This window comes from Myotis nattereri (genome assembly GCF_964212035.1).
Source record: "Myotis nattereri genome assembly, chromosome: 5".
Lineage (NCBI taxonomy): Eukaryota > Metazoa > Chordata > Mammalia > Chiroptera > Vespertilionidae > Myotis > Myotis nattereri.
This window is the reverse complement of record NC_138080.1, coordinates 30,306,166-30,327,589: the sequence shown is the minus strand read 5'-3', so window position 1 is coordinate 30,327,589 and position 21,424 is coordinate 30,306,166. Positions and strand designations below refer to the sequence as shown.

The window sequence follows — 21,424 nt, the reverse complement described above, 5'->3', positions numbered from 1 at the left end:
TCCGGGCGATGCTCTGGAATTAGAGAGTGAATGTAGTAAAACAGACTAAATTGTTTAGAAACGAAAAAAGCAAACAGCACAGATTCAGCCACGAAAAGGAGTGAAGCGCTGAAGCTACGACGTGGCTGGACCTTGGAAACGATGCTCAGGGAGAGCAGCCGGACACACAAGGCCACACAGTATGCGATTCCGTTCATGTGAAAGTCCAGGATGGGCAGGTCCAGACACAGGAAGTGTTTGCCCGGGGCTGGGGGGCTGCTTTCGGGGATGATGAACGTTTTCTAAAAGAGATTGTTGTGTTGGTTGCATAGCTCTGTGAGTGTGTGAAAACCGTTGCATTGTGTACACTTTAAAAGGCGAATTGTACAGGGTGGGCAAGGGTAGGTCTCCAGTTGTTCACATGGGAAGACATGCAGGTTATGGTTATTACAGCAGCTCTGTTAACGCCAACGAATGGCGCAGTGCACTTAGGTGCAACCTGGTAAGCGCTCAAATCGCTGGCTTCGTTATGCTCACGTGCTTAAAGCTCTGAAAATCAGTAAACCTGAATTTCAGTGACCCACAGTGACCCGCGTATAGTATGCAAATTATATCTCAGTCTCAGGAAATACTGACCACCCGGCCCTTTACAGAAAGAGTTAGCTGAGCCCAGGGTTAGGGTGTGGGCTGTGGGACCAGATGGCCTGGGCTCCAGCCCTGGGTCAGCCATCCGCTTGCTGTGTGGCCGGGGCAGGGGACATAACCCCTGAGAGCAGGGATGGCGCCAGAACCTTGAGGGTTTTCCGTGAAAGTCAGCACGTTTGGGTGTATGAATGACAACAAGGCCAGGCCATCGCAGGCCCTGCTGGGCCCGGCTGCTGCCATTGTTACCAAAGGCACCGAGATGCAGGTGCCACCCACAGTGCGGTCCCAGAGAGCAGGACAGACCCGGCAGAGCCCGCAGTAACCGCCCCTTTCCGTCCCTGCAGGGATCGCCCGGAGCCCGCACCCATCCTCGGCCCTGCACTTCCCCACCACCTCCATCCTGCCCCAGGCGGCCTCCACCTACTTCCCTCACACAGCCATACGCTACCCACCTCACCTCAACCCCCAGGACCCGCTCAAAGATCTCGTCTCACTGGCCTGTGACCCTGCCAGCCAGCAACCTGGACCGGTGAGTTTGGGGGCACAGACCTCCCCTCCCCCGCGGGCTCCCGGCGAGGTCTCGGGGGGCCTGCTAACGTGCAGCTTCTGTTGTAAAGGGTTTCCCGAATGGCAGAGGGCCATGGTTCTCTTCCGAAGCACTTAGAGCTGGGCCGGTTCAGGATTCGGCTTTTCAGATGTTAGAACTGACAGCGTGTATCTTGCGAAGCGCTTTGAAATCAGACATGGTCCTATGGCTGCAGCTCGGGCCTGACTTCCAGGAAAGCTCTCGGTATTCAGAGCTTTGTGGATGTTAGGACCGCTGGCGAGGTGATGGATGCCAGGTCCTGGCAGTGGGTGAGGAAAGCGGAGCACCGTGAGGCCACCGTGTTGTTTCGGGCAAGGCGGCACCTGGCGGAAGGAAAGCGAGGGGATGGCTTAAGGAGGAGACGGGGGAGTGCAGGCCCAGGATGCTGGAGGCCTGCAGGGCCCGTGGTACCCACCAAACCCGTCCCCCAGCGGGACCGCGAACAGCAGCCCGAGGCGGCGGGGGTGCCGCCGCCTTAACCACCTGTCTCTCTGTTCCCCCCAGTTAAATGGAAGTGGTCAGCTCAAAATGTCCAGTCACTGCCTTTCTGCTCAGATGCTGGCACCCCTGCCCCCCGGGCTGCCGAGGCTGGCGCTTCCCCCTGCCACCAAACCCGCCTCCGAGGGAGGAAGCACGTCACCAACCTCGCCCTGTAAGCACTCGGGAAGCGGTGCCTGAGGCAGGGCGGGCGTCCCCAAGGGGCCCCCCCAACTCCCCTGCCCGACTGCTGGCGCTGGGGGCTCAGGCCCAGCTTGGTGGGTACTGGCGAGTTCCCTGACTCCCCACTGAGTTGCAGGGTCAGGCCCCCACGGGGCCAAGGCAGCCTTAGGGGACATCAGGGCCAAGTCTCTGTCTGCTCCCATTGGCCAAGTGGCCTGGGGCCCCCATTTGCCCACTCTGGACCCTGAGCCCTCCTCCATGCCAGCAGCCGCTGACAGTAGATGAAGATCTCCAACTGGCGGCCTGAAGGCCAGACATGGCCCACAGCTGCCCTTTGTGGAAAATGAGAATCTCTTGTGTTAAAATCCTGACATTTCACATAAAAATTCCAGAGTTCCAAAGTTTGGGGGGAAGTAACCCCAACAGGCCCTATTCTTGCTAGTGACTTGGGCTGAGCCATACCTATCCATGGGATGGTCTCTGCCTGCCCGCCTGACCCCAGAGGCCCAGGTGAGCTGCGAAGCCCCTGGGTTGGTCTCCTTACCTTCTAGAACTCTGCACTCTCTGGATATGGCTCCAGATTACGGCCCGCTGGCCCCATGCACTCCCCCTATCTGGGGCTGCTCCAGGCTGGAAAGCCACTCCCAGATTCCCTGTCCTGGGGTCCACCCACCAGCAGGGGCTGTGTGCCCAGACCCTCCCTGGGCTCCAGAGCAGGTGAGGGGGGCTGTCCACGCTTCACCAGGGGCCTCGCTGGGGCCTCCGACCCCTGCGTCCTCAGGCTGAGCAGCCCCAGTTGGACAGATAGTCTCAGACCCCCAGGCTTCTCCCCGAGGCCTCATTCTGCCCCTCACCCCCTTTTCGATGTCTCCCTCACTCCCCAAATGAGATTCCTCACCCCGCCTGAGCCATAGGGCCAGCGGTCCCATCTGGCCCTGTTGGTCTCCTTCCTGCATGAGCACTCCTGCCCGCAGCATCACTGCCTGCCAAGGTGCAGGCAGCTTCAGGTACAGACGGGTCTTGCCTGAACACCAGAGGCAGTGTAGGGCGCTGGGTTTGAATCCTGCCTCTGCAACTCACTCCCTGTGTGACCTTGGGCAAATGTCCTCCCCTCTCTGAGCCTCAGTTATCTCAGCTGCAAAATGGGACAGTCACCATACTTGTGGGGCGGTGGGGAGCGAGTCAGTGAAATAGATCAGGGAGAGCATTTAGTGCAACGTCGAGCACAGAGTGGAGTCAGTATGCGGTGATGGTGATCACCGACTACCTACTGTGTCATCTGTGAAATGGGGAAAATAATCATGTTGGCTTCATTGAGGCCACTGTGGGGTAACTGGATCATGCCCGGTGCCTGGCATACAGTAGACACTTAATAGATGCAGAGTAAACACGGATTCCCTTTTCTTCCCGTCACCCGGTTCCTAACTGCAGCTTTAGTCTGCTTCCCCCGTAGCCCTGGAGCCTCACGGCCTCCCACTGACTTCACCGGCCAAGACCACACAGAAACCCTCCCCACCCAGTCCCAGCCTGCCTGAGGCCCCGACCCACAGTAGCACCCAGCCATGAATTATTCACTCGCCCACAAAATGATGGGTGAAATTAAAATACAAATATACAGATATATATATGTGGATGTACATACCCAGCCTTCCCCCTGCCTCTCCAGGAGGAAAATTAATAAATAAAATAGCCTCAATAATTGATGGCGCCCTGTGCGGGATGCAGGCTGCCGTCGCAGGATGGACCAGGCGGTGGAACACCCTGAATAATTCACGGGCGGTTTCTGAATTATCCATCTTTCATCCTGCGCCTTCACTCCTAGCAGACGCCCCTCCCGAGTGACCCCAGGGGCCTGTGGCTGTGGGCTTTTCTGGGTGCCCAGATCGGCCAAGGGAGGGCACTGGGTGCTCTGTGACCCTGGGCAGCGGCCACCCTCTCTGGGTGCTCCCGTGCGGCCCCCTTTGCTAACGGGCTCTCGGTCTCTCTCCTCCCTGCAGCCTACTCTACGCCCGGCACGTCCCCTGCAAACCGTTCCTTTGTGGGATTAGGACCAAGGGATCCAGCGGGCATTTATCAGGCACAGGTAGGGGCCAAGAGGCCGGCTGGTGGTGGGAGGGTGGGCTAGGGCAGAGGGGCCAGCCTGGGTGTGCAGGAGAGGCCAGCCTGCTGGGTCCCATGCCACCCCCCTCGCCGTACCATGGCACGGTGGCCATTAAGTGTGGCAGGGGGACCAGGTTCCATACCCTTCCAGGGCCTCAGGTATGACTATAGCCCCAGCCCCTGCCTGCAGCTTCCTCCCAGGAGACCCTCATGGGCTCTTGCCCCCCCTGGGCCCATTTGTATAGGTGGGGAGACAGAGGCCCACAGAGGTGAGGGGATTTGCCCAGGATCACGTCACCCCAAGCTTTCCACCCCCTGGTCTTCATCCCTCCCGTGTCATCGGTCAGAGGGACCATGGGGGAGGTGGGCAGGAGGTGGCAGAGGACTCCCAGATGCCAGGGGCACGTGGGGAAACCGAGGCAGCCTGTGACAGGTGATGGGGCCTCCCAGTACAGCATGCATGCACCCACCTCAGGTTCAGCCTGCAAGGCAGGGAGGGTGGCAGCAGAGGCAGCGTTGGTGTTACTGCAGCTGAGTGTGCATCAGGGCTGGGAGGAAGGCGGGCTGAGCACAAGGCCAGAGGCTCAGAGAGGAGGAGCAGGTTGCCTGAGGCTGCACAGCAGTGGAGGACAGAGCCCCGGCAGATCCAGAACTGGGACCGGTTCCCAGCTTCTGGTGGAGTGGGAGGTGGCCTCAGCCCCCCACCCATGTGTCCTGGCTCCAGCCCTCGGTCAGGGTTCGAGTCTGTGCTGTGTGCAGACGGGGAGTGTGTGACAGACGATGTCTGAGGGTGGTGGCTGGACCGAAGCCCCTGATTTCCGGTGTGTGTTGGGGAGGGGGTTGCAGAGTGTAAAATAGCCCGAGGACAGCACCAGCTCCCGCAGGCCCTCTGAGGCCCAGACGCACAGAGAAACCCACCCAGGCTCCGCAACGGGTCCGAACCACCAGAACCACAGAGCATGGAGATTTGCAGGGTCCCGGGGGCCATGTTCAGGCCCTCCAGCTCCTATGGGAGGGTCCTCAGACAGGGGTGGGGAGGAGGTGGGAGATAGCTACATCTCTCATTCTCCGCGGAGATCAGAATCTGCAACGCTGACCAGACCCAAGGAGTCACCCGCCACAGTCTGGTGACCTGGGTACAGCTCCAGGGGTGCCGAGTGTGTGGGGATGGCCTGGCCGCCCCCTCCCTCCCGGCCCTGCTTCACTCACTTTGAACCTCTGTCTCCTAACCTTGGGTACCTCCTGGGGGGACTTTGAAGGTCCCAGAACGTTCGGGGACGAGTTTCATCCAAAAAGGGCACCGAAAGGCCAAGGCCGCCCGCATCCCTCACGTGCCCACATGTTAATCACGCTGCTTTGCAGAGTCCCGGCCGGGAGCCAGACAGGGCTCACTGGGTCAGGGGCACCCAGCCGGCTGGGGGGACCCCAGGACCCCCTGCTTTGTGTTTTAGGCCCCCATGACCTCGCCACCCTCTCCGAGTCCCAGCAGCTGGATGCCTCCCCCTCCAGTGCTCGGAGCCAGGCGGTTCCTCTCCCGCCCCCACCCGCAGGCAGCCCTCCCCGCGGGAGGCTGGGAATGTCCTGATGGCTTCAGGAACCAAAGTTAATGAAAACAACAGGGAAGGGGCCCTGCCTGCCTAACCCTTCCCGGCCACTGCCACCCTCCACCTCTTCCCTTATCAACTCTGCATGGGGAGGGGCCGCCCCACGTGAACAGCCTGAAAGGGGAGGGCACTGAAGCAGGCAGACAGGCGGGTCAGGGGGAGGATGGGGGCCCCGAGAGAGTGGGACAGGGCTGGTGACGCTCTGAGGAGGGAGCGAAGGCTGGCCAGGCAGGGAAGGATGCGGGTGCCCAGGCCAGGGCTTGGCACTGACGAAGGCCAGAGGGGATGGAGAAATAGCTGGACTGTGGAAAACCTGCGAACACGGGCTCTGGCTGGGGGTCTTGGGGAGCCATGGAAGGGTTTAGAGGGAGGGAGGGGCATAGCCAGGTCTGGGAATTGGAAAGAATTTTCTGGGACTGGTGTTGGGGGCAGTGAGACATGGAAGCGAGGTGACAGATTGATGAGAGACTCCCCAGGGAGCCTGGGTTATGGGGGAGGCCAGGCCCCCAGTCTGGGTGAACAGGGAAGGCAGGTCTGGGGGTGGGGAGTCCCGCGACACGACACAGGCCAGACCCTGGGTCACTGGACAAAGGACACCCCAATCCCTGGGGGGGTCAGCCCCCCTTCTTCTCAGGAGGGAGGGGAGTGGGGAGGAGGAAGCTGTGGATGAGGCCCTGCTCCCCCCTCTCAGCCTCTGCGCTTCGAGGCCTCTGGTTTCTGGCCCAGTCAGCACTTCTGCCTCCGCCTTCCTGATTCCGGGCAGGTTTGCTTTTCTCTGCCCCCCACCCCCAGGCTGCAGTGGCTTCGCTCCCTCCCCATGCGCCCCCTTCCATCTGCTACCTTCCACCCCATCAGTACCCGTCTGCCTGATCAATACCCCCTCCTCCCATCTGTGCCCCTCCCCCTCAATATTTCCTTCCCCATCCATGTCCCCTCCCCTTAATCAATATTCCCTCCCTCCATCTGTGCCCCTCCCCCTGATCAATATCCATCCCCTCCCCCATCAGAGCCCCCTCCTGAACAATGTCCATTGATCTCCGCCTGGTCAATTCTTCATGCCCTCCCGCCCTCCCTGTCGCTGGCCATCAATCCCCCCAGTCCTGAGCTATCGCTTTGGCCCCCAGAGGGGGTTCCAGGGACTCTGACACCTCACCCCCTTTTCTGTGTGAGAGCCCCCCCCCTTTCTGCTCAGGAGCCCCTCACACCCCTTCAGTAGACGAGTGTCCTGAGGACCAGAGGGGGTTAAGCCACCACATGCCCTGAGCCATACTTGGTGGCTCAGCCAGCCCAGGGGATGCCAGAGCCCAGACCTCACCCCTGGCACGGCGCTGCCTCAGCCTTCCTCTCGGCGGAGGGAGAGGGTGTGGGGTTGAGGGTGCCGCCCTATTCCTGCCCTATTCCTGGGGCCAGAGCCGGGCAGCTGGCCTGGGAGGGGAGGAAGGAGGAGGCCGGCCACCACTGGAGAGGGCCACGCCCAGAGTCTGTCTGGTTGCCAAGGGAAACCAGACATGAGGTAATGGCCAAGATGAACTTGAACTTGGTTGGAGGTGGGGGTTGGGAGCCACAGCGCCAGTTGGATGGGATGGCCCAGCCGCTGCAGGGCACTCTGGTTGAAGGCCTGGTTGGAGGAGATACAATTGATTTATAGCAGGGGCGGGGGACAGCCCTGCCCTGACCTCAGGGAAGGGGCGGTGGTCCCCAGGCCCACCCCGCAGGGGCCGAGTCCATGTGGGGGGGGGGGCATCCACAGCAGCTTCCCTGCGGGGCAGGCCTGGCCTCTCTTCCGGGGCGCTGTCTCCCACTGTGCACATGGGAGTCCGAAGTCCCTGAGGCCCAGGCTCAGGGGTCAGTCCCGGGCAGAGGGAAATCAGGGACTGGCGCATCTCAGGCCAGAGTGTAAACGCCGCTGCCTGCGTCCCACGCTGGTGACCTTGGGCAAATTATTTGACTTCTGTGATCCCCAGTTTTCTCCACTGGGTAATGGGGTGGGCCCTCCTTCACAGGGGTTTCGGGGGATCATTAAGTGGGAGAATGTTTGTTTAAAAAGAGAAGCAACCCTGGCCACAATACCTGGGTGGAGTGGCACTGCAGAAAATTGACTTGGAGGCAAGTGAAGCCACACCCCCCCTTCTGTACTCAGGGCAGTGAGGTTCGGAGTCCTGTTGCCCAGTTACAAAGCACAACGACAGGACGCTCAGGTAGATGTGAATTCCGGATAAATGAAGGACTAAAACTTTTTTTCTTTTTGGTACATGAGTGTATTCCAAAAGCTCATGGTGTGTGCTTGTACTGGAAGATTCATAGGGAATTCGGATTTCACGGGGAGCGCTGTGTTTTATCCAGCAGCCCTGCTCAGGGGTGAAGTCGCTTGCCCAGGGTCACCCAGCACGTGAGGACAGACTTGGGTTGGGGGAGACAGAGGTCACAGGGTGAGGGTGGGGCAGAGGGCGGTGTGGGCAGCGGCAGAGCCTGACCTCGCTTTCTCTCTCTCTCTCCCTCTCTCCCGCTGTGTCCCCCCTGGGGCCGGCTAGTCCTGGTATCTGGGATAAGAACGATTTCTTCCCACGCCCTGCTCCTTCATCCGGGTGGGCTGCACAGCCGGCCCCCAGCCCACGTTTTCGGTGGAAAGTTAGAGCAAAGCAAGAACACCCTGCCGACTCCCAGCCCAGCCGAAAAGACAAAACACATAGACACATACACACAGGAGGAAAAAAAGAAAAAGCCAAAAAAAAAAAGACAAATGGGAAAAAAATCATAAAAATAAACCCACCCAAGCAAGAAGACAAAAGGTAAAGACGGCAACGCTTCGGACCCTTGGGACGCCACAGCTGGACCTGCCACCCTCGGCTGGACCTGCCACCCCTCGGCAGAGGGCACGAGGACATGACAGTGCCCGGGGGTCTCTCTAAGTTACTCATCTCTCACTGCTGCTCTGGAAGGGCAGGTGCCCGCCTCCACCTCCACCTGGATCAGGTGAGCGCAGCCTGATGCCCGTGCCCAGGCCCCACGGGGCAGGACGCCCAGCAGGGCCGCCTCTCCCCCGCGTCCCCTTCGTCTCCGCCGCCAGGATGTTGGCCAGGCTTCCCACGCTGGTGGTGACGTTTCCGAGCAGGAAGGCAGGCGCCACGGAGGCCGGGGTGGGCAGGGGGGCCACAAGGGCAGACGAAGGTTGTGGGAGACCCTGGGCATCACCAGGGGTCAAGGACATGTGGCAGGTTTGTTCTCAGGAGCGTCCTGGGGCCGTCACGGGATCTCTACCTGCCCCAAAGCGTGCACGTGCTGGGCTGGCTCGGGACTTTCAGCCCCACGCCTGTCTGTCTGGGAAGAGAAGTCTCTATGCAATTGCCCCCCAGCCCCACCCGGCAGCATAGAAGGCCCCCCCCTCCACCGCACCCACCTGCGGCTCCACACCCCCAGGGGAGGGATCCACGTTGCACACACTGTAAGAAATGCACTTTCCGAGGAAGGGGCTGTGGGGGCGGAATGGGAAGACCCAGAGCTCCTCAAGGAAGGAGGTCGTCTGGCGTCTCCATCCACTGAGCCCTGGGAGGGGAGGACCCTTCCCACTTACCCAGAGGAGGTGGGAGGTGAGAGCGAGTGGATTAAGTGCCTGATTCCCACCGCCCACCCCTCTGTCCAGCTGAGACGTGAGAGTGGCCGTGGGCATCCCCACCCCCTCCCCCACAACCCGGCCACCTTCAGTCCCTGACCCCTCATTGCTATGCTCCCCTCAGAAAGATGGGGGCCCCCCAGTGGGCCTGAGGGACAGAGCTGGGTGTCCCCCAAGCATCCTGCTGTGCTGGGGCGTGGGGGCAGGGTCTGGGGAAACTGGTGTGCACCCCCCAACGCCTCCTCTGCCAGTGCCTTACATCCTGGAGCGACACCCCCTCCCTGGTGCCTCAGCCCAAAGGGGGACTACGGTTTGCACTTTTATCTCCCCCCAAAGTGGGCACAGCCGGGGAGGTGCATTGCAGCAGGACCCCCAGAAGGACGGCAATCCTGGACGGGGCGGGGGTTCTGGTGGAGGGGGTGCCCGCACCTCTGGGCCCCTGCGGCTGCATAGGGGACCTCCATCTGCTAAGCATTTTCCGTTGAGCCGCTCCAAAAACACTAAGCTGGGGACACCGGGTGCCCCCCACCCCGGCTCCCCAGCCCCATCCCACCCCCACCCCAGGGTGGCCATCTTGAGTGGGGGGCCTAGGAGGGAGTGTTAGGTGTTGTAGGGTAACCAGGCCCAAACACAGACCCCTCCCGGCCCCTCCTCCTGAGCCCCTGGCGGCCTCCAGCCTCCATGCCTGGCGCTGAGGAATATCTACCCACCATGACCCGCCCCGGGCCTGGGCCAAAGCTGGTGCCCTGAGCGGGGCCTCCGCCTCATCTGCTCCCAGCCTGGCCCTCAGCTCCTTCTCTTGCTACCCCCAGGCCTGGCCAGCCTCCCGCCACTTCCAGAAACCGGACTTTCCTCCCAAACCAGCCCGAGGGGCTTGGCGAACCCACTTGATCATAAAGAGAAAGATCCAAGACCCTTTCCCACTCCCCCTCCCATTGTCCAGAGGGGTTCAAGACCCCTGGGCCCATCCATGGGTCCCCAGGGCACTGCAGGTGGCCGCCGGGGGCCGAAGCATGGGCCGTTGGTTGGGAGGGCAGGAGGGTGGGTCACGCAGCTAGGGTATCCGGAAGCTTAGCCGGGAACCTTAGGGTGCAGGTAGGCGTGGTAGGGGAGGGGGCACCTGGCAGCCCCCAGCGACCTAACTTGCATGGTGCTTAGTCGAGGACTCCTGTGGCCTGGCTCCTGCTGTCAGCTCACTGCAGCTGGCACTGCATGGCAGATTCTACCTGGCTCTGTCTCCCAGCCCCAGCCCCACTACTCCCCTCCTCTTTAAAAAAAAGATACAAAAAAAATACCTTTAAAAAAGTCCATGTTTCCTAATTTGCACGAAATTTTCTACCACATGATGTGCCTTGCCTTCCGAAAATAAGTATTACCTTTAAACAATATCAGCGCAAAGGTAGCTGCATGCCCTGCTCGTGTAGTTAAAAAGAAAAAGACAAAACAATGACATGAAATAAAAAGTAAAAATGGAAAAGGGATGTATTTCTATTTGTAAAAAAACAAAACAAAAATAAGAACTAAAAAAAAAAAAAAAATTACATGCTAAAAAGCAGTCCACAGAGCAACTGCCCCATGACCCGCCCCCCTGCCCACGCCCCACCTGCCCTGGGCTGTCTCCATGGCTCCTGCTGCATTGGGGGTGCTCCCTGGTGCTCCGCCAACCCCAGCCCCACCCCTCTGCTCCAAGGGGTCGTTTCTGAAGCCCCCGCCACAGCAGCAGACAGACCTCAGGAGTGCGCCCTGGCTCTTGGGCCTCCGGCTAGTCCCCCAGACGCCACGCATGCATGCATGACCCAGGCTGTACCCCCACGGGGAGGCCGCCCTGCCGACAGCCAGACTCCCCACCCCACCTCTCATGCAGGCTGGCGTTCCTCTGGCTCAGGGTCAAATTGCTCTCCCACCCCCAAAGAGGCCCCCTCTCTTCCCCTGTGTGCCCCCCTCCTTCTTGCCAAAGGACCCACTTGCCCCCCATTCCTGGACACCAGCCTTGGGTGTCAGTTCCTTCCTGCCCTCTCCTTGCCCCCCAACACCCAGTACTACGTCTTCCATCTGTGACTATGGAGGGTATCTGGTATGAAACAAACAAAAAAACAAAAACCAAACTTGATATATGCAATATCTGTCTGTCTGTACCTGTAGCTAGCCCAGCCATCAGAGGCCCCGTTAGAGCGGCCATGGGTCAGGGGCAGCCAGGGGGACGCCCCATCACAGTCCTCTGTCCGGATGGCTGGCCATGCTGTTGTCTTTTCCTTGCTTTTTATTTTCTCATTTCCTCCTTTTTTTTTAAAGTTCCAGTTTCCTCTCCCCTAACTCAGTGGAAGGTGAGATGGTAGCAGTGAGCGGGGTGTCCCAGCGGGGAGGACCGCAGGGCCGAGGCCCCACAGGCATCTCCTCTGGGGACTCGCCAGTGGGACGTGGTCCACTTATGTGCCTGCTGCCCCTTGGACTTTAGAATCGTCTCCAGAGCAGGGTGGGACTTTGCAGGAAGGTCCCAGCTTTCATCAGCCACCGTACGCTCATCCCACCTTTTCTTCCCAAAAGACACCACAGCCAGCCCTGGCCGCGGCCACGCGTGGCAGTGCCCCTGAGAGCCGTCACTTGGCCGGAGAGCCCGCGGCTGCCTGTGTCCATGTCCATGTGTCTGATTTCTGTCTCTGTTCCCACCCCCACCCCCTTTGCAAGGGCTTTGCTGGAGCCATTTTGTCCCTCCGTGGACTGCACCCCACAGCGCCCCCTTCCCGTCCCCAGGAGTGTGAGCGTGCCCTGTGGGCACCGTTGCTGGTACGGTCGGGGATTCCTTCCCAGCCTGTGCGTTGTCCTGGGGCCCTTTGTTCCCATTTCTTGGAAAAGATACAGGGTCCCCGTTGGGCCAAGTGCCCAGGCCCCTCATCGCAGGCAGAGTAAGGCAGAAATGTTAGAACCAGACCCTGACCCACCGCTGCAGTCTGGGTTTATGTCCAGGGCGGGGATGGCGGCCTCGTTGGGTTGTTTTTTTGTGTGTGTATTTTTTTACATGTATGAAACTGACATCTTCTCAAACCCCATCCCCTCCCAAGCCCACGCCACCCACCACTCACCCCCATCCATGCAAAGCCCCCCCACCCTGACCCTGGGTCCAGCTCATGTGGTGGAAAAGAGGAGGGAGCCTCCCAAATGGATGAGGCTGCCCCGCCTTCACGGTTGGGGGCACCAGACACCCCAGACCCGGGGAGAGGGAGCTGTGGGAAGGCCCGGCCCTGCCAGACCGGAAACGGGAGTGGAGTCCTCCGGGCCCAGGTCTGCAACTCTGAGCTAGACAATCCGACCCGAAAGGAACCCCAGAGGAGACTGGAGGGGCTGCTGCAGCTCCCCAAGCAGCAGGCACCCAGCCGCAGCCCCAGGACCCACTCCCTGTCCCCAGAGGCAGCGTGTGCCGGGGGCAGGCGGACCTGAGTGGACAATAGCCAGTGAGCAGGACGCTGGGCCAGAAGCAGCCTTCCGGCCCGAGGGAGGGCCGCACACCCCTCACCCCGCTTCTCCGATGGTACTTTGACCTTCAGTGTAGGGATATATACGCATTTTTTCTTATAATACAGATTATACGGTGGCTACTTTTTATTTGGGCCTGGATTCTCTCTCTCAGACCCTGATTTATTTTTACTTTCTTTCTAGAGGGTGTTGGGGGAGGGGTTCAGAGAGCCACCCTCAAATCCAGCTTCTTCCACATCCTCCCATGTCCCCCCATTTCTGCACCTTTGGACACTTTCTAAGAGTCCCACCTCCAAGCCAACATGGCCTCCCCCTCCTCCCGTCCCTGAGCATTTCAGAGTGTGGGGTCTGGAGTGGCCCTGGACACCCGCCCCACCCCTGCCCCCAGCAAGGCAGGGAGACAGACCCAAAGCGATCCCAGCAGGACTTGTTGCCAGTGATACCAAAACAGAGTTTTCCCAAGCAGTGCCTCACACGTCTGCTGGCGTGGCTTTGGAGTTCTCCCCAGCTCCGAGGGCGGGAGGCGGGGGGGGGGGGGGGGTCCTCAGAAAACGGGAGTCAGGATCTAACAGGAATAAGGGCTCCGGGAGGGAAAGGAAGTCACCACCGCCCCCAGCTGCAGCCCTCCATTCACACCTCCTGGCTAGACGGGACCCTCTGGGAAGGGACGGGAGCTTACCCAGCCCCTTGCAGTTGGGAACCCTCAAGCCCACTCCCAGGTGCATTAACACTTCTGTTGATCTTCCTATCTTGGGTCCCAGCCAGGCCCCCCCAAACCAAAGCCCCTTCAAGTCCAGGGGTCCTGGCCCTTGCCCCCAGTTTCCTGGCCCCCCACTCCCCAGGACCCCACATGGGGGAAGGACAAGCAGAGTGCAGCAAGGGACAGAGCACACAGCGTGGGGGGGACAGGGAGATGGGAGAGGGACCCATTTTCCTCCGAGTTGCCTTCCTCCCTCCTTCCTCCCTCCTTCCCCTCCCCCCTCCCTTCCTTCCATCCAGCCATCCAGCCATCCAGCCATCCATCCATCCTTAAAATTTTTGGTGGTGTTGCTGTTCACTTTCTTTTTCTTTCAAGATATTTTTGAGGGTTTTTTTTTCTCATTTTGTATTTTACTGATATTACCAGGATAGTTTACTCTGTTTCTTGCTTTCTGCTTGCCGCACATACCGGATAACACATACACACCCCGTGCTCATGCGGGGAGGTTCTGGCTGGGTCTGCCTCCTCCTCCCCAGTGTGGGGACTGGATGGGGGTCAAGGGGGCATCTGGGCAGACCGGAGCCCAGCCGTCTCCCTCCCCTGGCTCACCCACCCTGCTCCCTCATCATACTCCGATCATAACCTTGTATATTATGCAGTCATTTCGGTTTTGCAGATGCGCCTAAGTACCATTTACAGAAAGTGATTCTGGCTGTTATTATTTTGTTTGTTTCCCTATGCAAAAAAAAAAAAAAGAAAAGAAAAGAAAAATGGGGGGTTCCATAAAATATTCATTAAAAGGCAAAAAAAAAGAAAAAATGTATAAAAATTAAACAAGCTATGCTTCGACTCTTTCTGGCTGTCTTTGGTCCTTTCTGTGTTCACTGCGGACTGTTCTGTGATCCATGCCAAGTGAAGGGAGGAGGCTGGAGGGGCAGGGCAGGTGACACCCGGAAACAGGAACCCCAAGCGGCGGGTGTCCTGAGACCTTTAGATCAGATGTCCCCAGGGGACCTTTCAGAGTGTCGGGGGACATCTGTGGTTATAGCGGGAAAGCTACTGACATGGAAAGGGTGGAGGCCAGGCTTCGGCTCCACACCACATGGTGCCCAGGACAGCCCCCCGCAGAGGACAACCCAACCCCAAGTTTCAGCAGTGCTGAGGGAGAGAGAGCTGCTTTGATGGCGGGTTGGGGTGAGCCGAGTCCAGGCCCTTCCCACCTGTGTGCCTGATGGCCCCGCCCCGCTCCAGCCCTAGGATGCTGGGCTGCTCCTGCCCTCAGCAGTGAGGGTCTGGCACCCCCTTGTGGGCGGACTGAGGACCTGGACTCAAACCGCCATCCCCATCCCCACAGTCCAGCTCCTCCCCGCAGTGGAAATGGGGCGTTTGCAGGAGCTGCTTTTGGGGGGACTCATCTGGGGTGGGAGCTCAGCTAGAGAGGGCTCAGTTGGGTTGCGGTCTCGGGGGGTTGGCTGGGGACCTCCTTCTGGCCTTTCATCTCAAGGGAAGCCTCAGTGGTTTTCAACCATTGGCCCCTAGGATAGAGCAGTTATTGGCTTGGGGGGGCTATCCCAGCACTGCAGGCTTCTTACCATCCCTGGGCCCCCACTAAATACCATAAAAGGGAGGCAGACTTGTGACAACCTAAAAAATTTCCCCCAAAATTTCCACATGGCCCCTAGTGGGGAGGTTCTGCCACCTGCAGAAAGAGAGGAGTCCGGACAGCCCCTCCCTCTTACCCCTCCCTCCCCAGCACCCCAGCCACTGGGAACCCCCGGACTGTGCACAGAGGAGACAGGAGGCAGAAGATTCCTACATTCCCAGAGCTGCAGTCAGAGAGCACACCCTCTGGCCCTGGCCGGTGCGGGTCAGCGTGTCCGAAAGGTCACTGGTTTGATGACGAGTCAGAGCACATACCTGCGTGGAGGGATCGGGGCACCCCAAGGGCCACGTTCCTCTCTCACCTCTCTGCCTCCCTCCCTCCTTTTCTCTCTCTCAAATCTGTAAAGCATATCCTCAGGTAGGATTTTAAAAAACAAAATAAGAAAACACGCCCTCTGACCTTCGGAATCCCCTCGCCTGAGAGGGAAGTGCCATTCCCCTGCCCCATTGCTACCATTTCAGCAAAACAAAAAGCTGGCCTTGATCCGCCACCTTTTGGGCTCGGGGTTCGGTGCTCAGGAGTTTTGTAGACACTGTTTCATTTAATCCTAGTGGAAATGGATGGTGGTTCTAGTTATTTTCCTCCCCTCTAACAGGGCAGGACACTTGGGCACAGAGAGGTTAAGTTAGTTGCCTGGGGCCCCACAGCACCATCAGTGCAGCACCGGAAGAGTGAGGTGATGGTGCTGTGCACCCCCAAACCTCAGCTCCTGAGTGTCACCGCTTCCAGGACAGGGCCCTGAAACAGCGTGTGGTGGGAGGGGCCTTCATCTCCCAGGAAACAGTCCCCGTGCTGAGCTGCTCAAAGTTCATGTTCAGGAATAGCAAAAGCAAGATTACGGGAGGAGGGAGGCTGGCTCTGCCCTGGGTCACGCAGAGACAGGCAGAACCATTTGCAGTTTCTCCCCACCTTCCCTTTTGCAGGGGAGAAGGGGGCTTGGACCACTCCCAGGCAGCAGAGAGGGAAACCGAGGCCAGGAGAGAGGCTGGGAGCCAGGTGGTTCCTGTGAACTCGTGGGAGCAGGACCCCAAAAGGTCTTGGAGGTAGAAGGGCAGGAGGAAGAGCTGGCTCCTCTCATGAAATTCAAAGGGCAGCGGAATTCAGAAGTCAAGCAGAGGGTAAAAAAGATTCCTGCCATGCAGACTGGGTAGAGATGAGCTGGCGGGGTGCTCGGGGATGTGGGGAGCTCTTTGTCCAGGGGGACCCTCCGAGCGTGAGAAAAATTACCCGGTGGAGACCGACCTTGGGGAGGGCGTATGTCGCACCCTCGGAACATGCGAAGAGCCCTCCGGGAGGGAACTGGGGCGGGTCCGGGCCCTCTTCATTCAGGGACACTTCGCCCTGATGGAGCCATTTGCTGGCCCCAGAACCAGGCCGTGGCTTACAGGGTGCAGGGCAGGCATTGGAGCAGCCCTGGTGCTGCCTGGGGGAGGCGAGTGGGGGCCTTCCTGAGGAGGAGTTCGCGTTCTCCCAGTTTGGAGGCTCTTCTTTCCCCTTCAGCTCCCACCTCCCTGGTCGCCCACTCCTCCCTCCTCCTCCTCACCATCTCATCTTCCTCTTTTTATTGCTGTGGAGATGAGAGGGGCCCAGATAACCCAGTGTAATGAGCACTCACTGTCCCAGCCTCACAATTCCCAGGAACTGCGTCCTGCACCCTTGTGGTTTCCATGGTCCAGAGAGGACGCCGAGGCTCAGGCAGGGAGGACATTTGCCCAATTGTCCTCAAGGAAGGAAGTGCTGGAACCCAGGCAGGAGCTACATGAGCCCAAATCTGGTCCCTCTGGCTTCCTGGATCTCAAAACTGTGGGAGTGGATGGCAGCACCCCAGAGGGACACAGTTCTCCCAGGTGGGAACCACAGCAAGGAAAGGATACCCCCACCCCCAACCCCACCACCACCATCCCAGCACCTGAACCTCCAAATTTCACCTTACCCACAGCCTGCCAGCTCCCATATTTTGGGCAGCCTGTACTTCCATCATGGCTCTGTCAACAACAGCCAGGGAGCCCTGCCCCCCTTCCTAAGCCTCAGTATTTTCACCTGGGAAATGGGGCTAATTAGGTGCCGATGGAGACTGAGAGAGAATAAAGACGCCAGGTGTTCCGTGGGAGCATCTATTAGGGTGTCTGTTTCGTTCGTTTCTTCATGGTTTTCCTGCCCCCCTGGTGGGGATCCTGGAAGCGTCTTAGAAGCCTTTCGGGTGGAATCCTACCACCCCCAGCTATGGGCCCAGAACGGCGCTCCAAATGCCGTACTGTGTCTAGATCCTCATTAAGAAGATTTGACAGAAATGGCTAACGTCCAGGGCAAGGTCCAGAGCCCAGAGAAAGTGAGGAGAAGGGAGCGTCTGGAAACTGGGAGGAGAAATGCTTTTCTAGCCCCAGAAAATGCAGGGCCCCGAGGCCGTCCTCCAAGACCCACTTCTCAGAAACGGTTACAGAGTGGCCCAGACATGGGGGAGGGAGAAGCAGGACTTTCCCAGGAGACAGCCCTAGGGTCTCAAAGTCCAGGGCTCAGGGCAGCAAAATCAAGATTGCAGGGGAAGCGTTTCCTCTGCCCAGGGCATCTGTGCAGCCTGCTCTTCCTTCCATACCTGCCTGGGCATTGCCCCCAGACCAAAAGCTGCCTCTCCCATGTGAAATAGTCCCAACAGAAGCCCTTCTGAAAGGCTCTGATCGATTTGTTGTTGTTGTTAATCTTCACCTGAGGATATTTTTCCATGGATTTTTTAGAGAGAGTGGAAGGGAGAGGGAGAGACAGAGAGAGAGAAACATTGATGTGAAAGAGACACAATTGGTTGCTCTCCGATGCACCCAGACCAGGGACTGGGATCGAGCCTGCAACTGAGGTACATGCCCTTGACCAGGATCAAACCCAGGACCCTTCAGTCCACAGGCCGATGTTCTATCCACTGAGCCAAATGGGCCAGGGCAAATCAATTCTTTTCTTTTTTTTAAAATATTTTTTAATATATTTGATTGACTTTTTACAGAGAGGAAGGGAGAGGGATAGAGAGTTGGAAACATCGATGAGAGAGAAACATCTATCAGCTGCCTCCTGCACACCCCCTACTGGGGATGTGCCCGCAACCAAGGTACATGCCCTTGACCAGAATCGAACCCAGGACCCTTCAGTCTGCAGGCTGACGCTCTAGCCACTGAGCCAAACCAGTTAGGGCTAAAATATGTTTTTATTTATTTTTTAGAGAGAGGGGAAGAGAAAGGAAGAGAGAGACAGAAACATCAATGTGCTGTGAGAGAGAAACATCAATGGGCTACCTCATACCCCCCACTGGGGATGGAATCTGCAACTTGGGCATGTGACCTCTTGGTATATTGGCAACGCTCTATCCATAGACCCACACTGGCTAGGCAGCTCTGATCAATTCTCTTTTTTAAAATATATTTTTATTTATTTCAGAGAAGAAGGGAGAGGGAAGGAGACCGAAGAGAAAGAGATAGAAACATCAGTGATGAGAGAGAAGCATTGATTGGCTGCCTCCTATACATCCCCCACTGGGGATCAAGCCCGCAACCTGGGCAAGCGCCCTGACTGGGAATTGAACCCTAACCTCTCGGTTCATAGGTCGACGTTAACCACTGAGCAACACTGGCTGGGCTCTGATCAATTATTTAATTCAGGTTCCCAAGAGGCAGTCCTGGCCCATATTGATCCGGAGGGGGGATCAATGGTTAGCCAGGCCCTAACCAAGAACTATCAGGCAGAGGGAAAAGAAACCAGACAGTGGGTGGGAGCGGGGGAGCCACGAGGTTGTGGGAGGTAGGGGATTTCTTCATCATGCGTCAGTAAGAATCACCACACAGGACAAATCGGAAAGGAGGTGCATAGAGACCATGGAAGGGGCAAAGAGCCCTCTTGGGGGGTGGGGGGAGGCAGGTCCCAAGCCTCTTCATTCGGGGTCTGTATTCCTGTAGTTATTTCTGTCATTTCAGGTCCAGGTCACCTGTTACAGAGGCATCTCTGGGGGTCTGCCTGGAGGAGGTGGGCAGGAAATCTTCACATGGGGGTGATCGTGGCTTTCGCCTGGTGTTGGGACTCCTCCAGTTCCAGCCCCAAGTTGCTCTCTCCTTCCTTCTTGGCCCTTTTCTCCTCTCTCTTGCCTTCTTTACTATAGAGACACAAAGGCCCCAGACCACAATAAGAAACAATCACCCCTATTTAATGGAAATTTACCTGTGCCAGACCTTGTGATGAGTGTTTTACAGAAAGTGTCTTCATTGACTCCTCAGAATAAAACCTAATGAGGCAACTTTGTTATTTCCACCTTACAAAGGCAGACACTAAAGCTCAGCTGTCCCATGGAGGACCAGGTGGGAGGTGGGAGGTGGGAGGATGGATGGGTGGGTGGATGGGTGGGTGGATGGCACATCTTGGGCTCAGCTGAGCCCAAGGCTGGTCTCCTCTCAGGTCCTGCCCTCCTGCCCCAAGCCTTTGCCCCCTAGTCCTGGCCCCATGGCTGTGGGGCACAGTGTCAGGAAAGCTGGTGGTCAGGATGGGCTGCTGTGAGGAGAAAACATCTGAGCAGCGACTGTGGAGGAGCCAGCCAGATGCTATAGGGAAAAGGTCCCAATTAGAGTGCACAGTAAGTGCAAAGGCCCTGGGGCAGGAATGTGCTTGAGGTGTTCAAGGACAAAAAGGTCATTTGTACACACCCATTTCCCCCAGAAGGGGGCTCACACTGACCCCCTGACTCCCTGACTCACACACCTACACACACTCACACAGGCAGTACCTCAGGTCTGTGTTCTGGTACGGGCTGGTCTCCATTATGAACATGGATTCATCGTCCTTGGCTCTTTAGGAAAGATGGAGACAGGGGGTAAAGGATGGGAAGTGGGGATAGCCTCACCCCAGTCTTCCCAGGGTTGAGGTTCATGAGCTCCAGGAAGCAAGGAGGGGTGGGTTGCACGGCTATTCTGGTCTGTGGGATGGGAGTCTAAGGAATAACAGGGAAATGGAGAGATAGGGGCCTTCTCTACTTACCAGAGAGGGTAAGAAGTGGGAGGGGGTGCCCAGCACTTTGGGGAGGGGTGGTGAAGGGCGAAGGGACAGGTGGCTCTGGGGGCGTGGGGGCGTGGGGGTGTGGGGGCATAGGGGTGTGGGGGTGTGGGGGCATGGGGGTGTGGGGGCGTGGGGGCGTGGGGGCGTGGGGGCGTGGGGGCGTGGGGGCGTGGGGGTGTGGGGGTGTGGGGGACAGATGCTCTCACCTCCTTTTGGTACACCAGATGCGGTTGACGAGCAAGAGGACGAACACTATGAACAGGAACCCCACAACGGCAGCCAGGCCCTGTAGCCACGGCTGCAGGCGATGCTCGGTGGCTGTTGGAAGGTGGGGGGAGGTGGGACTCAGAGACGGGGAGTGTAGGGCCCCACCAAAGGTGAAGGGGAGAAGGCAGTCCGGGTTGCTTAGTCTGATGGGGGCTGGGTGTCCGAGAAGGGAAAGGTGCTAGGGACCCAGCTTGGGGAGGTGGGCTCGTCCCCACGACCCCTCCCCACCCACCGCCCCCGTGGTGGGCCCCCCTACCCTGCTGGGCTTCAGCGGGCAAGAGGAGCAGGGCGCTGATCACCAGAAGGGTCTTCAGGGCCTCCATGGTGTGGAGGAGCTGGCAGCGGGAGTGTGCAGTCCGGACAAGCCTGGTCCTCTTTGGCTGGGCGAGGCCCTGCCCAGCCCCTGATAAGGCGCAGGTGGGTCCGGGGCAGGGGCAGGCCCTCCCTTCGCCCTACCTGGTTGGCATCCCCCTCCCTCCAGGAGGGCAGACTCTGGACCTGGTGTAACAATTAACCCAGGGACTCTGGCACCTGCACCCTGCGCCCGCCCAGGACTGCCAGCGCTGAGGTCCCCCAGGCTCCCCGCCACCGGGGCCAGGCTGGGGTGGCCCTAGCCCTTTTCCGGGCCCAGGCTCAGCACTTTTATGTGTCAAGCTTCCTTCTCTGAACACCTCCATTTATAGAAGCGCAGGGAAGCCAGGAGCACAGCGGTGGTGCAGAAACGGCCAGAGCTTGGGTCTCCCTCCCCACCAGCTTGCTCTGCCTCATCCTGCTTCCCTGACCCCTGGGGACCCACAGTCACTGACAGGGTGAGGACTGAACTGGAAGGATGAGTGATGGGCCACTAGTAGCCACCAAACCCAGCCACTCCCTGTGGCCAGAGATCAGGGCACCCTGGGCAGCTGATGACTCAGGCTCTCAACTTTGGTCCCCGGGGTTGATTAGATACGGGGCCTGCGGGAGTGCAGGAGGGCCCCCCCCAGCTGCCACAGGACAGCCACAGCCCAGGCACGTGGGAGGGAGGCCAGGGGGTGGGGGCTGGCCCTTCTTCAGGCTTGTGAGACCTCCGCAGGCTGGGGGCTGGAGAATGCCAGCATCATTGCACATGCACTTATGG

General features: G+C 58.8%; 2 protein-coding genes across 10 annotated transcripts in view; one reads left to right on the top strand and one right to left on the bottom strand.

Moving 5' to 3' along the window:
- NFIC (nuclear factor I C) overlaps nt 1-11,257 on the top strand; it is a gene marked incomplete at its 5' end in the record, with an annotated part of 94,732 nt that extends 83,475 nt beyond the window's left edge. For 3 of the 9 annotated variants that reach the window (XM_081092563.1, XM_081092566.1, XM_081092565.1), the window contains 3 exons: nt 969-1,153; nt 3,868-3,953; nt 8,106-10,455. In XM_081092563.1, the coding sequence (XP_080948689.1) occupies nt 969-1,153; nt 3,868-3,918 (236 nt within the window). In that variant the 3' untranslated portion in view covers nt 3,919-3,953; nt 8,106-10,455. Of the gene's footprint in view, nt 1-968; nt 1,154-1,714; nt 1,863-3,867; nt 3,954-8,105 lie in introns of all 9 variants that reach the window. The other 6 variants (XM_081092564.1, XM_081092568.1, XM_081092567.1 and 3 more) reach the window with 3 other exon arrangements.
- Nucleotides 11,258-18,191: 6,934 nt separating this feature from the next.
- Nucleotides 18,192-20,769, bottom strand: SMIM24 (small integral membrane protein 24). The gene is made up of 4 exons (XM_081093269.1): nt 20,564-20,769; nt 20,247-20,358; nt 19,772-19,834; nt 18,192-19,147 (listed from the first exon to the last, which is right to left on the bottom strand). Exons 1-4 carry the CDS (start codon nt 20,628-20,630, stop codon nt 19,036-19,038), a joined length of 354 nt encoding a protein of 117 aa, XP_080949395.1. The 5' UTR covers nt 20,631-20,769; the 3' UTR covers nt 18,192-19,035.
- Between the last annotated feature and the right edge of the window lie 655 nt (nt 20,770-21,424).

Excerpts from the sequence above, each read along its gene's own strand:
- SMIM24 (XM_081093269.1), bottom strand. The coding sequence starts at position 20,630 with ATGGAGGCCCTGAAGACCCTTCTGGTGATCAGCGCCCTGCTCCTCTTG. Across the intron at positions 19,835-20,246 it reads ATCTGGTGTACCAAAAGGAG|AGCCAAGGACGATGAATCCA; the intron begins GTGAGAGCATCT and ends TCTTTCCTAAAG. Across the intron at positions 19,148-19,771 it reads TACCAGAACACAGACCTGAG|TAAAGAAGGCAAGAGAGAGG; the intron begins GTACTGCCTGTG and ends GTGTCTCTATAG.